The 16534-nt window shown below is 45.4% G+C and overlaps 1 protein-coding gene across 1 annotated transcript in view; it reads left to right on the top strand.

The window, feature by feature from the left end:
• The window catches only part of LOC309551209 (centromere protein H-like), a gene marked incomplete at its 5' end in the record, with an annotated part of 207307 nt that overhangs the window by 100617 nt on the left and 90156 nt on the right, over positions 1-16534 (top strand). The window contains one exon of the mRNA XM_082251707.1: positions 16390-16432. Coding sequence (XP_082107833.1) covers positions 16390-16432 — 43 coding nt within the window. The remainder of the gene's footprint in view (positions 1-16389; positions 16433-16534) is intronic.

Here is a 16534-nt window from a genome sequence, read left to right as displayed (position 1 = left end):
CGTTACATTTTGGTCTCGCCTCGGCTCCTTGGGTGTTTTACGAAAGTTTTGGCCCCAGTGTTAGGATTGCTACGGCAGAATGGGATTGCGGTACTTGGGTACCTGGACAACCTGCTGCGAGCAGATACTCTGCATGCCTTAAAAGTCAATCTGGACATTTCTGTGCAAACCTTTCAAGTGTCCGGATGGAAAGTGAATTTCCAAAAATATGCTCTGGTCCCATCCACCAATTTGGACTACCTGGGCCTGACCCTGGACTCTGCCTCAGCCCAGATGTTTCTTCTGGAGTTTAAACTCCAGAGGGTTCAGGAGTGTAGATCAGCATTTGGCCTTGGGTACCATTTAAGGACAAAATTTGGCCCTGGCGATTTTTCTTTCAACGCCCATTGGCCACGAATACCTTGCTTCACAGTCACACCTTGATTGTTCAAGGGGTCCGCCACCTGGCTCCCCCTAGCGAGGTCTCCATTGCCTCCATGAGATCTCAATTTGGTGCTGTCGGTTCTTCAGAAACCGCCTTTTAAAAATATTTGACCTTCCTCTGCTTTGTCACAGAAGGTAGCCTTCTTGGTGGCTATTACTTATGCACACAGGGTGTTGGAGTTTGCTGCGTTGTCTTGTCGGTCACCTTACCTGGTGGCTCACTTTGACAGTGGTGCTTCCTCCCTGCCTGTCGTTCCTTCTGAAGGTAGTCTCTGGTTTCCATTTAAATGAAGCCATTGTGTTGCCTTCCTTGTGCTCTAAGCTTAAGCACCGCAAAGAGATTGCCTTACATTCTTTGGATGTGGTTTTGGCAATCGGGGTGTACCTGGCAGCGACTGAGTCATTCCAAAAATCGGATTTCCTGTTTGTCCTTATGGGGGGACCCCGTAAGGGGCTGGCTGCGTCTGCTGTGACTCTTTCCAGATGGATCAGGCAGACGGTGGTGACAATCTATTCCATTAAGGGTCAGGATCCTCCTTTCCCTGTTGAGGCGCATTCTATATGGGCGCTTGGTGCCTCTTGGTCCTTCCGTCATCAGGCCTCAGTGCAGGTTGCAAGGCGACCACCTGGTCGTCCATGCACACTTTCACAAAATTTAATAAGATGGATGTGTTGGCATTTACAGATGCTGCCTTTGGCTGCAAGGTTTTGCAGGCCGCTGTTGGAGAGGATTAGTCTTCTGAGGGTGTAATTATTTATTTATTTTTTTTTCAGATGAGCTCCTCCAGTTGGTTCCTGGTTAAGCTCCTGTTTTCCCTGGTTGGCTAAGTTTACCCTTTGGAAAGTATGTTTATTGCTGTGTTTTTCCCACCCCTTATGTTGACATAGCTTTGTGACACCCCAAGGGTCAAGAAGATATGGAGCTGTGTCCGTCAAACAAAAGAAAACTGCATTTTTTGTCTACCCGTAATATCCTTTTCGCTGATGTTTGACGAACACCGCACCCACCCCTCTATTGAGTTGGGTTATATGTTATTCTGACACTGCTTGTTACAAAAATAAAGACCTATAGCAGGAAGTGGGAGTATACCCCCTGGGACTGCCCTATGGGCGTAGTCTAACTTTTTTTCCACCTAGTGTCCTACTCCTGTAGAGGGCAGCATAAACCCAAGGGTCAAGTAGATATGGAGCTGTGTCCATCAATGAACATCAGAGAAAAGGATTTTATGGTAAGACAAAAATCTAGTTTTTAACCACTTATAGACCGGAAGGTTTTACCCCTCTTAATGACCAGGTAATTTTTGCAATTTGGTACTGCGTGATATTAACTGGTAATTGCACAGTCATGCAATGCTGTACCCAAATTACATTTTATGTCCTTTTTTTCCCCTGCAAATAGAGCTTTCTTTTGGTGTTATTTGATCAATACTGGTATTTTTTATTTTTTGCGATCTAAACTAAAAATTACATTTTCTACTTTTTTCTTATTAAAAAATAAAAAAAAATATACTCAATTTCTCAATTTCTCTATCGTTCCTTAAAAAGGGGCCGAGATGTATCCCGGGTAACTATAGGCCGGTCAGCCTAACATCTGTAGTCTGCAAGATTTTGGAGGGGATGTTAAGGGACCACATAAAAGACTTTAGTAATGAAAACTGTATTAGTAGTAATCAGCATGGATTCATGAAAAATCGTTCTTGCCAAACCAATCTATTAACCTTCTACGATGAAGTGAGCTGCCACCTAGATAAAGGGAAGCCTGTGGATGTGGTGTATCTGGACTTTGCAAAGGCCTTTGATACCGTTCCCCACAAACGCTTACTGTACAAACTAAGGAAGGTAGGTATGGACCATAGGGTGAGTACCTGGATAGAGAACTGGCTCCAGGGGAGAGTCCAGAGGGTGATGATTAATGGGGAGTACTCGGATTGGGCGGGTGTGGAAAGTGGGGTCCCCCAGGGTTCTGTCCCGGGACCAATCTTGTTTAATTTATTCATAAATGATCTAGAGGAGGGGATATCTAGTACAATCTCAGTATTTGCGGATGATACTAAACTAAGCATGCCAATATCTTCTATGCAGGATGTGGAAACCTTTCAAGCGGACCTGAACAAAATAACGGGGTGGGCAACTACATGGCAGATGAGGTTTAATGTTGAAAAATGTAAAGTAATGCACTTGGGGGCCAGAAACCAGAAAGCAAGCTACTCACTAGAGGGGGAACCTCTGGGTGAGTCTAGGATGGAAAAGGACTTGGGGGTACTGGTAGACAACAGGCTTGGCAGTGGCATGCAATGCCAAGCCGCTGCAAGCAAAGCCAACAGAATACTGGGATGTATAAAAAAGGGGATTCACTCCAGAAATAAAGAGATTATTCTCCCGCTCTACAAGACTCTGGTCCGGCCACATTTGGAGTATGCTGTCCAGTTCTGGGCACCGGTCCTCAGGAAGGATGTGCTGGAATTGGAAAGAGTCCAGAGAAGGGCAACAAAATAATTAGGGGAATGGAGGACATCAGCTATGAGGAAAGACTACATGCACTGAACTTATTCTCTCTGGAGAAGAGACGATTGAGGGGGAATATGATATCAATGTACAAATACTGTACTGGCGACCCTAGCATAAGGAACAAAAAATTCAGAGAGAGGAGATACAATAAGACACATGGCCATTCACTAAAACTAGAGGAAAGGCGGTTTAACCTTAAAATGCGTAAGAGGTTCTTCACTGTAAGAGCGGTAAGGATGTGGAATTCTCTTCCACAAGCAGTCGTATCAGCTGGGAGCATTGATAGTTTCAAAAAACTGTTAGATGGGCACCTTGGAGACTACAACATACAGGGGTACACAATGTACGGTTAAAAGCAAACACACACACATCATAGGTTGAACTGGATGGACTGATGTCTTTTTTCAACCTCACTAACTATGTAACTATGTAACCGATGCAGCTCCATCATCTTTAGACCAATGGGTTATACTCCTCCCATCAGGAATAGGCACTAGGCAGGGAAAAATCTTAACCACGCCTATGGGGCTGTCCCTGCAGGCATAACCCCACACACTCTGCTATCAGCAATCAGTTTGTTTCTGCCTAGTTTTAGGATTAGACCTAGCTCCCTGCTGGGACTTCGGTCTTAGCTTTTAATAGAGAAAAGTAAGTGTTAGTTTGTATTTTTTATTCTCACAAGTTAATTCCTAAAGGATCAAGATCCAGAGGAACTGGATAATCTAGATCCTTAAGGTCTCTCAGCCTGACCAGCGAGCGTGAGCAGGTTATAGTCCAGAACTAGGCCTCGCCACGACAGTGCCCCGATGGAGGGGATGAGCCTGTGAGTGGACAAGTCTCTCTGGGGTGTGATCGACCTGGAATGCCCTGAGTTGCAGCGTACCCCCTGGCTGGCAGCATCCCCATCCCGGGTGGGAGGTGGACTGTTCAGAGTGGTGTCCACCTGGTACTGTGGTATGGTGAGTAATATTGTCCCCCCATTCCTCTGGCAGCCTCGGGGTGGACGTGGGTCCCTCCTTGGTATTGGTAATAAAGCAGCAGGCTCACCACTAGTCTTTGGTCCCATACAGGGGTCAGGCTCCTCCAAAGTCAGGGTGCCAGAATGCCACACAAGGAGGGAGTTGACAGCCCATGTGTCAGCTTGTCTGAGAGCTTCCACTCAATACACGGCTTGTGAGCCTCTCTCCCTCCCTTGACACAGGTGCTGATTTCCCTCTGCTGCCTTTCAAGCCTCCCTCACCTGGGACTTAACCCCTGAGTACTACAAAAGCTCTGCAACTGACCCCATTAAAGGGACCACAACTCCAATAACGGGGTAATGTACCTGCCATCCAGGGCACATTCCCGGTGTCCTGTACAATATTATTTATTATATATATATATATATATATATATATATATATATATATATATATATATATATATATATATATATATATATATATATAATATATAAATATGTGTAGCAGGTTTTCCAGGCCTATGGCCTGATGTGGATCTGCCACTGTTACCGGCTACCTTTCCAACCCATGTGAGCTGCGGCCCTGGATGTAGAGACTGAGACATGGACAACTCCGGCATCTTGGTTTTGTTGTTTTACTGTAGATAAAGGGGATGGGAGAAGGGAATGAGTGGGATACTCCTCTAGGCTTTAACTATGTACACTTGGGACTTGGTTCCTAAAAAATGCCCGTTGGTGCTTCCTTGATGCCAGCCAACGCTCACTAATGCTGCGAATACTCTGTAGCTTAATAGATGCCATGTTGAACTTTCAGTGACCAGTATGAGAGAGTGAGAGCGATAACACCAAATTGAACACCTGTTTCCCATTCACACCTGAAACCTTGTAACCCTAACGAGTCACATGACACAGGGGGAGGGAAAATGGCTAATTGGGCCCAACCCAAGAGGGTTAAGGCAGTGCTGGAAAATAATGGTGGCCACACAAAATTTTGACACTTTGGGCCTAATTTGGACATTTTCACTTAGGGGTATACTCACTTTTGTTGCCAGTGGTTTAGACATTAATGGCTGTGTGAGTCATTTTGAGGGGACAGCAAATTTACACTGTTATACAAGCTGTACACTCACTACTTTACATTGTAGCAAAGTGTAATTTCTTCTGTCAAAATATTTACATAAATGTGAGGGGTGTACTCACTTTTGTGAGATACTGTGTGCATGTGTGTATATGTGTGTGTGTGTGTGTGTATATATATATATATATATATATATATATATATATATATATATATATATATGTATATGTATGTATGTATGTATATGTAATGTATATATTATATGTGTGTGTGTGTGTGTATGTATGTATGTGTATATATATATATATATATATTATATAATATGTAGCACCCTACAGGTAGGTGCTAGATAAATGCATAGTGGGCCTTATCTGCCTAACAGCAGGCCCATGATTGCTTTTTGGTTGGACTGTCATCATGGCTCCCAGGTGTCATGTACCTGGGTGTTCTTGAACTGCAAGGTTCCTTTTTTTCGTAGCTTGCAGCCTTACCTGTTGTGCCACAGAGAAGCTCTGGAGTTTTGGCAGTGATTTTTCCAGCCTGATGCTTGCCTTGGACTCACTAGCCCCACCTGCTGTTGGCTGCGAACAATGTACAATTTAACCAGCCTTTAAATAGCAGCACTTTCTGTTACTGAGTGCCCGTTTGTTTTGGAATATCTTCCTGGGTGTGCTGCTTGCTCTTTGATAGACTTTTGTGTATGAACTTTTGCCTATATTAGTGACCCCTCTTCAGCCTGCCGAATCTGTACTTCATCGCCAGCTTGTGTATGACTTCTGCCTGCCTGACCATTCTTTGGATTTCGTTTGGATACCACTTTGCCCGATCTTTTGCCGGCCTGATCTCTCTGACTGTTTTCGCCTGAATCCTCAGCACTCAAGCTCTACTTCGGACTTTCCCCTTTCAGCATACACACCTGGTGCTAGGTACCTGTGAGGTAGTCTCCCCACTGGATCTTTGAGAGGCTTCTTATAGGGCAGTGGAGGAAACCCAATCAGGGACACATTAAGGCTTATAACTACCCCAGAAGGCAGATTTTGCTGCAAAGGCTTCAGAGAGTGGGTATAAGTCTAAAGGGGCGTGCGTGACTCGTGGTTTTGGTCCCAGGGAGAGTGCGGCTGTCTCTCCTCCTGTCAGAGGAAGTGGATGTCTCGGGTGCTGCCTGAGAATCCAGAGAGTGCTGAGTTGAGCTGAGGGGGATCCGGTGTGCCGAGAACCAGCGGCGAGCGAGAGGGGTCCAGTCCCAGGAAAGACTACACAGGTCGTGAGTATGGTGGATTGCCCCTGGGGGTCTGCCTAGTGTCAGAGGGGACCACTCCAGAGAAGGTGCTAGGATCCAAGTATCAGCTAGCTGTAAAGGGGGTGCCTCGTCAGAGGACCCTGAAGTGATAAAGGGGGTACCTGTAGTTTGGGCCCTGAAGAGTAAGTGCACAGTGTGTAGTGCATCAGTTAGGAGTTGCAGCCATACAGGAATCCACAGCAAGCTACCTCAAGCCAGTGCAAGGCTGGAGGGTGTAGTCAGTGACTTTGCAGTGCAAGCAGTGTCAGAAGTTCAATATTCTACAGTCCTAGATCTTTTGGACTTAAGTCGGAGTTCCAGCACAGCTTTCAGAGATAGTGTGTTCAAAGCGCCAGTGAGCGTTGGCTAGCATCGGCTGGCGTCAAGACAGCGCTAACGGGCATTTTTGCTATAAAGTCCAGGAATTGTATATAGTCGAGCCAAAGGAGTATCCCACTCATTCCCTTCTCCCATCACCTAAAACTACAATAAAACAACCAAACAAAGATGTCAGAGTTGTCGATGTGTCAGTTCTTACACCCAGGGCCGCAGCTCACATGGGCTGGAGAGGTAACGGGTAACAATGGCAGACCCAGAAATATTGCTACATATGTATGTGTGTGTATGTATGTATGTATGTGTGTGTGTGTGTGTGTGTGTGTGTGTGTGTGTGTGTGTGTGTGTGTGTGTGTATATAATATATATATTAGGGGTGCGCATCTTCACCTACCTCACGATTCAATTCGATTACGATTATTAGGGTCACGATTCATAGTTACATAGTTAGCGAGGTTGAAAAAAGACATCAGTCCATCCAGTTCAACCCATGATGCGTGTGTGTGTGTTTGCTTTTAACCGTACATTGTATACCCCTGTATGTTGTGGTCTCTAAGGTGTCCATCTAATAGTTTTTTGAAACTATCAATGCTCCCTGCTGATACTACTGCTTGTGGAAGAGAATTCCACATCCTTACCGCTCTTACAGTGAAGAACCCCTTACGCACTTTAAAGTTAAACCGCCTTTCCTCTAGTTTTAGTGAGTGGCCACGTGTCTTATTGTATCTCCTTTCTCTGAATAGTTTGTTCCTTATGCTAGGGTCACCAGTACAGTATTTGTACATTGATATCATATCCCCCCTCAATCGTCTTTTCTCCAGAGAGAAAAGGTTCAGTGCTTGTAGTCTTTCCTCATAGCTGATGTCCTCCATTCCCCTAATTATTTTTGTTGCCCTTCTCTGGACTTTCTCCAGTTCCAGCACATCCTTCCTGAGGACCGGTGCCCAGAACTGGACAGCATACTCCAGATGTGGCCGGACCAGAGTCTTGTAGAGTGGGAGAATAATCTCTATTTCTGGAGTGAATCCCGTTTTTTATACATCCCAGTATTCTGTTGGCTTTGCTTGCGGCGGCTTGGCATTGCATGCCACTGCCAAGCTTGTTGTCTACCAGTACCCCCAAGTCCTTTTCCATCCTAGACTCACCCAGAGGTTCCCCTCCTAGTGAGTAGCTTGCTTTCTGGTTTCTGGCCCCCAAGTGCATTACTTTACATTTTTCAACATTAAACCTCATCTGCCATGTAGTTGCCCACCCCGTTATTTTGTTCAGGTCTGCTTGCAAGGTTTCCACATCCTGCATAGAAGATATTGGCATGCCTAGTTTAGTATCTGCAAATACTGAGATTGTACTAGATATCCCCTCCTCTAGATCATTTATGAATAAATTAAACAGGATTGGTCCCAGGACAGAACCCTGGGGGACCCCACTTTCCACACCCGCCCAATCTGAGTACTCCCCATTAATCACCACCCTCTGTACTCTCCCCTGGAGCCAGTTCTCTATCCAGGTACTCACCTTATGGTCCATACCTACCTTCCTTAGTTTGTACAGTAATCGTTTGTGGGGAACGGTGTCAAAGGCCTTTGCAGAGTCCAGATACACCACATCCACAGGCTTACCTTTTATCTAGGTGGCAGCTCACTTCATCGTAGAAGGTTAATAGATTGGTTCGATACGATACAATTCGATTCCGCGATGCATCACGATTACTGCCCAATGCCCATGCCCAGCCCATGGGTATAGATCACATCCCTGAGGAGACCCCCATACACCGCCATGTATATATATCACATCCCTGAGGAGACCCCCATACATATATCACATCCTGGATATCCCTGAGGAGACCTCCATACACCACTGGTGTATGGAGGTCTCCTCAGGGATATCAGGGATGTGATATATATTATATACATGGCATTGGATGGGGGTCTCCTCAGGGATAGACTGATGAGGCTCTTTCAAATAGGGATTATGGATCCATAAAACCCTGAAAACTGTCATACCTGGCACTTTTATGTGTTCTAACTCTAGACTCAGTGACACAATATTTTCTTGATAAATTCTCCCTGTACACAATGTGGAGGAGTAATTAGAAGATATGTATACAGTGAAGGGTAAATACAGAGGAATATATTGTGCTTGTTCCCTACTTTTCAATTGTACATGTACAAAAAGGGGAAATGTTTCAGAAAGGTGGTTTCAGATTTACTGTCTTGAAGGAAGGACTTCTGACTCATTTTAATATCACCTTACAAGTACAACCCTGCCCTCCTACTGCTCTCTTAATGAATTTATCCACATTTGTCCAAAGGTACGCAGAAGTGGGAAGCAAAGTTTAAAAAAATTTGAATTTGGGGGCTTGGTACTGCCCCATTTAACTTTTCTGCCCTAGGCACTGCCCATTGAGTACTTGGCCATTAAATAATGTCTGGTTGCCGGGGAAGAAATATTGGAGCTGCCATTTCTGACTTCCTCCTGATTCTGCTAATTACTTGGCTGTTTATGGATTTAATTATACTTCCTGATCTACTCTGTTTTGAGTCAGTGACATAGAAAACATAGAAGCTAAAGGATCAGCATGACAATGAGGGAACTAACATTTCCAGAAGAAAACAGACATGGCAGCCTCCATAATTCTCTCATGTAAGATTTCCTTGAGTATAATATTTGTCTCAATAAACTAACAAATTAAATGGTTTCACTGAAAAAATCAGTCTTTTTCTCCTTGCATCCTTCCAGGACGGCCTACATTTGAGAGATTGTGGCTCCGCCTCACAGGAAACCCAACTAATTTGCAGCTGTTTAAAAGGGTCCCACCCATCCTTAGCTTCAGTTCAGTTGTGTTTCCAACCTCACATCGGAACGTTTGTTTTTTTACTAACCTGAGGCAAATAGCTGGCCAAAAAGGTACCCCTGGAAGGCAGCTTCGGTCGGCCTAACAGCTGGTTCCTCCCTAGCTGTGTCCTTGGAAAAGGAACTTTCAGGTCGCCAAACATACCAGGTAGTGCGGTTTGCCTTATGGTGAAGGTCCCTCATACCTGAAGTCCTGCTTGTCTCTGCAGGAAGTCTCCTCCATTCGCTACGTTGGGCGGTAAGGATTTTCGAATTTCCCGCCAGCGGTGAGCCCCAAGCCTCGCTATGGAGACAGGAAGTTCCGGCGGAAGGGGCGGAGCGGCTGATTCCTGGAAGAGACTCAGCGTGGAGGAGACGCCGGGTCTGTGTGAGTTCAGTACAGCCATGGCTGACTCTCCGACTCCGAGAGGGCGGAAGCCCCAGAAAGAGACACGAGCGGCCGCAATCCTTACAGAGGAGAAAGCGGCAACGCAGGTGGCGACAGGAACGGGTAAGTGATACCGATGGCGGCCAACTGCTGTCTATTGAGTGACAGGTATGCCGTGCCATTTCTTCCTGCATGTTAGCCGTAGTGGTGGACAAGAGGGCTATTATGTCGCTTCATGGTGTCCTTTTTTCTTGTCTTCATGTGTTTACACAGGTACGCCACCGGCACAGGAAGCCCCTGCCAGACCCCTATCCTCAGCTAAAAAATGTGGGGAATGTGGGGTTAGATTGTCTAAGTCTTACACAAAGCCCTTATGCACTACTTGTATTAATAAGTTAGCGGGGCAGGACCTAATGAAAGAGTTCCTTAAATCTATGAAGGAGGAAATGGCAGCTACTATTCAGTCATTCAAGGCTACAGCAGCTACCCCTCAAATCCCAGCAGAGGAAGTATCGAAAGATAATATTTCCTCCCAAGACTGTGGGTGGTCAAAGGGACCCCCATCCCTCTGGGCAGATTCTCTATCCATTCCCTCAACTCAAGTTAGGGAACAAGAGGATCCAGAAGAAGGTTCTAGTTATTTAAGAGATCCTTCCAGTTCAGATAAGGACTCAGAAAGTGACAGTGAAGGGGAAAAAAGACAAAAATCTTTTTTCCTTGGAATATATGCAGGATCTTCTTAAAGTGATACATGACACTGAAGGAATCCCTACCCCTACAAAGGAGTCTTCCTGCAAAGTCAAGGTGTACAAAGGCTTGGGAAAAGCCCAGTACAGAACCATTCCCATTCACCAGTCATTAAAAGACATAATACACCACGAATGGAAATTGCCTACTCATGCCTTATCCAGACCAAAAAACTGAAAAAGAAGGTTTCCCTTTGAGCCTCAAGAATTGGCAGTATTCACAAAAAAATCCTAAACTTGATGCTCCCCTGGCACAATTATCAAAAGGAACAGATTTATCCTTTGAAAATGCTGGACATATTACAGATCCTATGGATCGCAGGATTGAATCCGTATTAAGTAAAGCCTGGGATTATAATGCATATAATACAACTATAGCCTTAGCTGATACCTGTATGGCCAGGAATACAGACTTTTGGCTCAAGGAACTTTCAAAATGTGTCCGCAATATGGCAGGATCACAAGACCTGATAGATTCCCTGGCCATGATTAGTAAAGCAGCATCCTACCTCGCAGACGCAGCTGTGGAGTCATTAGTAGCATCTGCTAAAACAGCAGCATTAGTAAATTCTGCCAGAAGGGCGCTCTGGGTCAAAGCTTGGGAAGGTGATGTAAACTCCAAAGTAAGACTCTGTGCCCTACCCTTTGAAGGTTCATTACTGTTCGGTTCAGGACTAGATGATACCTTGTCCAGATCGGCAGAAAAGGGGAAAAAGTTTCCCATTAAGAAAAAGGACAAATCAGGAAGATATTCCTTTCGAAACTTCCAAGGCAAGAATCAAAGGCCTTTTAGGGCCAGGAAAGGTGGTCCTGAAAAAGGAAAACAAGGGGACAAATTGTTGTTCCTTAAACCTGGGCCTAAGTCCAAAGAATCTAACTGACGCCAGCGTCAGAGTAGGGGGCAGACTGACCCATTTTGCTTCCCAATGGGAAAACATCTCTGCCAGTCCCTACTTTCTTCATCGGGAAGGGTACCAATTGGAGTTTGTCTCACAACTGGTACCGAATATAATAATGACCTATCCCTCAAAAATAGAACAAAAGTTTTCCAGGGAGAACATTTATACGGTCAGATAAAATCGGTACCAAAATGTCTTTATGACAATGTTGGATTTAAGAGATGCTTACCTACATGTCCAATTTATTGAAAACATCAAGCATTTCTCAGATTCGCCATAGTAACAGAAGAGGGTACTGCACGTTGGCAGTTCAGAGCTTTTCCTTTTTGCTTGGCAGCAAGTCCAGGGATCTTTACAAAAATCTTGGCCAAGGTAGTAGGCCTCCTGCACCTTCTAGGCCTAAAGTTGATCCCGTGTCTGGACGATATGTTGATTTGTGTAAAATCAGCAGAACTACTGGGCCAAGGGTGTCAAGGGTACAAGATAGATATCAGACTCAAAAAACAGAAGGATATGCTGGGCTTGGAGGCCCTAGCACAACCTTGGCCTTTCAGGCTAATCTATGCCTTTCTCCCACAGAACCTAATATCAAGAGTTCTGCAGAAACGCAGCGAATGGCCGCAACTACGCCTCATCCTAGTCACACCTGGGTGGCCAAAAAGAACGTGATTTGCAACCCTGGTGTCTCTAGCAGTGACTGTACCTTGGAAACTACCAGAATTTCCAGACCTGTCACTACACAGACCTCTGATTCACCCAAGGCTGCAGTTTTTTCAATTAACAGCCTGGGTAGTGAACGCCAAATATTAAAAGAAAAAGGATGCTCAGACAAAGTCATTGAGACCCTCCTTTCAAGTAGAAAGCCAGTAACTAGAAAAAATTATTCCAAAATCTGGAAAACATTTTGTACTTGGCAGAGTCAGAAGAAGGATTCCTCTGCCTCAATCCCAAGGATCCTGGATTTTTTACAGGATGGGGTAGATAAGGGGGTTGCGGTGAACACCCTTAAAGTACAGATAGCGGCACTTTCTGTTTTTTTAGACAAAAGGTTAGCCCAAGAGCCTTTAATTAATTAAGAGATTTCTGTTGGCTCGGAGAAGGGTATCTCCAATTAACAGAACTATTGTTCCAGCCTGGAACTTAACACTAGTACTAAAGACATTATCTAGTGAAGCATTTGAACCTTTAAACAAAATTAGTTTAAACATTTTGTCTATTAAGTTAACTTTTTTGTTAGCAATTACCACAGCCAGGAGAGTGGGAGATTTGCAAAGTTTATCCATAAAAGAACCCTTTATGAGAATTTTCCAAGACAGGGTGATTCTTAAACCAGATCCACTGTACCTGCCCAAGGTAGTGTCATCTTTTCATAGGAATCAAGAGATGGTTCTCCCGTCCTTCTGTGAGAAACCTAAGTGTGCAAAAGAACAAAAATTCCATTGCTTAGATGTAAGAAGATGTCTTCTAGCATATCTAGAAAGAACCAAGGGCTTTAGAAGATCTAGTCACTTGTTGGTTCTACATTCTGGACCAAGAAAGGGTTTACAAGCATCAAAACCCTCAATCTCTAGGTGGATTAAACAAGCCATTAGTTTGTCATATAAGGTGTCAGGTACCCCCACACCAACAAGTCTAAAGGCACATTCCACAAGGAGCATGGCAACTTCCTGGGCCGAAAAAGCCGGAGCATTCTGGGAACAGATCCGCCATGCTGCCACCTGGTCCAGTCAAGATACCTTCCTAAAGCACTATCGTGTGGAAGTACTGTCGCAACAAGACCTTGCCTTTGGCAGAAAGGTTTTACAGGCAGTGGTCCCGCCCTAAGGTAGGCCAGTATGTATTCCTTTATCATCCTCTCAAATGTAGGCCGTCCTGGAAGGATGTAAGGAGAAAACTTACCGTTAGTGTACCGGTAACGGCCTTTCTCTTAATCCTTCCAGGACGGCCGGCCTACTTCCCGCCCAATGTGGTGGTGAGTTCTAAAAAATATGTATATATAAATGTATATGTATATATGTGTAGCTGTTTGAATAACTATATTCCTTAAGGTTCGGTTGGAAATTACTTTTCTATTACTGAAGCTAAGGATGGGTGGGACCCTTTTAAACCGCTGCAAATTAGTTGTGTTTCCTGTGAGGCGGAGCCACATTCTCTCAAATGTAGGCCGTCCTGGAAGGATTAGGAGAAAGGCCGTTACCGGTACACTAACGGTAAGTTTTTTTCATTGCCAGTCTTGCTTTCCAAAGCATTTTCAATGCCAGGATGAACTTTTCATTAACCCAACAAGAAAAATGTGTAACCTGGGTTGATGTGTCACAGTATATTGAGGATATGACTAAACATAGTGACATTGTGCTCTGTGCTGTGACCATGCCGGATAGTCCGGCTCCCCCTGTCCGCTCCCTCACCTGGCTCTGCCGCTTCTCCTCCGGCTCGGACGAGGCCTCCTCTTCCTCCACTGTCCCATCTCTGGCTGGGAAGGCCGCGGCCGCCCCGAACCCTCCCGGGGCCAGAGCACTGATAGCTCTGCTCTCCTCCTCCTCTTCCGTGAGGAGCTCCGTATTCCACAAGCCAGGCGGCCGCGCAGCCACTCTCATCAAGCCCCACCCCCGTAACTGACGTCACTAGCAATCGATTTTGCAGTCACCCCGAATCGATGCAGAATCGCGAAGGGTCGCATTGCGATGCATCGATTCGGCAATTATATTCCGCAGGCCTAATATATATATATATATATATATATATATATATATATAGTAACCTGGGGTAGCTCTGGAATGACCGACAGCCAGTTTGGTAAAAGCAAAACAGTTCATTTACTTGAATCGCAGCAAAACAAGATAGTTTACTTCAGCCAAAGTAAATAAACAGTCCAAATCCTGGTATTGGTAATAAAGCAGCAGGCTCACCACTAGTCTTTGGTCCCATACAGGGGTCAGGCTCCTCCAAAGTCAGGGTGCCAGAATGCCACACAAGGAGGGAGTTGACAGCCCATGTGTCAGCTTGTCTGAGAGCTTCCACTCAATACACGGCTTGTGAGCCTCTCTCCCTCCCTTGACACAGGTGCTGATTTCCCTCTGCTGCCTTTCAAGCCTCCCTCACCTGGGACTTAACCCCTGAGTACTACAAAAGCTCTGCAACTGACCCCATTAAAGGGACCACAACTCCAATATCGAGGAAATGTACCTGCCATCCAGGGCACATTCCCGGTGTCCTGTACAATATTATTTATTTATATATATATATATATATATATATATATATATATATATATATATATATATTATATAAATATGTGTAGCAGGTTTTCCAGGCCTATGGCCTGATGTGGATCTGCCACTGTTACCGGCTACCTTTCCAACCCATGTGAGCTGCGGCCCTGGATGTAGAGACTGAGACATGGACAACTCCGGCATCTTGGTTTTGTTGTTTTATTGTAGATAAAGGGGATGGGAGAAGGGAATGAGTGGGATACTCCTCTAGGCTTCAACTATGTACACTTGGGACTTGGTTCCTGAAAAATGCCCGTTCCTTGATGCCAGCCAATGCTCACTAACGCTGCGAATACTCTGTAGCTTAATAGAAGTGCTGAATCCTTGACTTAAGTCCAAAAGATCCAGGACTGTGAAATTGTAGAACCACTGACACTGTAAAGCCCCGTACACACGTAGCGATCGTCGGCCGAACGATCGGCTGTCTTTTGTCCGGGGCTGTCCTGTCGGTTGAAAACTGCAAAAGACTGCACACGAATTTTGTCGGCCAACAACAGCCGACTGCAGAAGTGATGTCATGTGATGGTTAACTTTCCGTGTGTTTTTTCTTTTCTGAGCATGCCCAGTCTTGCAAATCTGCTGATTGTCGGCCGAATTCTGTACTGACTGGCGAATAATCGGCCGTTCTGGTGACGGCCAACAAAAATTTTAAAGTCTGCACGACAGATTCTGTTCAGCCGAAAATGCGCTGTCGGCTGTCGAAAGCATCATACTAACAAGCTTACAATCGGCCAAACGGTCGGCGGCCGAATATTTACGGCCGACAATCGGTACGTGTGTACGGGGCTTTACACTGCAACAAGTCACTGAATACTTCCCTCCCGCCTTGCTCTGGCTTGAGGTGGCATGTTGTAGAACTGTAAATGCCAACTGGCACACTCTGTATAATTCAGGGCCCCAATAGTAGGTGCCCCCTTTAATCTTGAACCTTGAATTCTTCGGGGTTCACTGTCTATGCACCCCCCTCTGTAACTTCAGGGTCCTCAACCTAGGTACCCCCTTTCCACTAGCTGGCACTGGATCCCAGAACCTCTTTCGGAGTGGTCCCCTTTAACTCTAGCAGACCCCCAGGGGCAATCCTCAGTAGTCACGACCTGTGTAGGCTTTCCTGGGACTGGACCCCTCTCGCTCCCCGCAGGTTCTCGGCACACCGGATCCCCTCAGCTTAACTCGGCACTCTCTGGAGTCTCAGGCGACACCTCGAGACATCCTCTTTCCTCAGACAGGAGGAGAGACAGCCGCACTCTCCATCCTGGGACTCCGCTCCCGCCGAAGACATCGTGTCATGTGCCACCCCCAAACTTATACCCACTCCCAGAATCCTTTGCAGCACAATCTGCCTCCTTAGGTAGTTACATGCCTGGATGTGTCCCCTGATTGGGTTTCCTCCACCGCCCTATGAGAAACCTCTCACAGGAGCCAGTGGGGAGACTCCCCCCTTCAGCAGCCACACCTGGAAACCATGACACCCTGACTAAATAAATCGCAGCCCTGCTGTTAAGCAGACAAGGCCCACTATACCTTTGCCTAGCACCTACCCGTAGGGTGCTACACGTGTGTGTGTGTGTGTGTGTGTGTGTGTGTGTGTGTGTGTGTGTGTGTGTGCGTGTGTGCGTGTACAATATAAATATGTGTGTGTATATTTGATTATATGTGTGTTTTTATAGGCGGCATCTCCAAAGAAGATATAGATGGCTTATTCAATGTAAGGTAAGTGTTTTTTGGCTTTTTTTTTTTTTTCCTCCTTACAAATGTATGCTAGAATTATAATTTGTGTGTATGTACTGTATGTATATACGTGTGTGTGTGTGT

This window comes from Pelophylax lessonae, assembly GCF_965119305.1.
Source record: "Pelophylax lessonae genome assembly, chromosome: 3".
Taxonomy (NCBI): domain Eukaryota; kingdom Metazoa; phylum Chordata; class Amphibia; order Anura; family Ranidae; genus Pelophylax; species Pelophylax lessonae.
The sequence above is the reverse complement of the archived record's forward strand: the minus strand, read 5'-3'. Positions and strand labels throughout refer to the sequence as shown.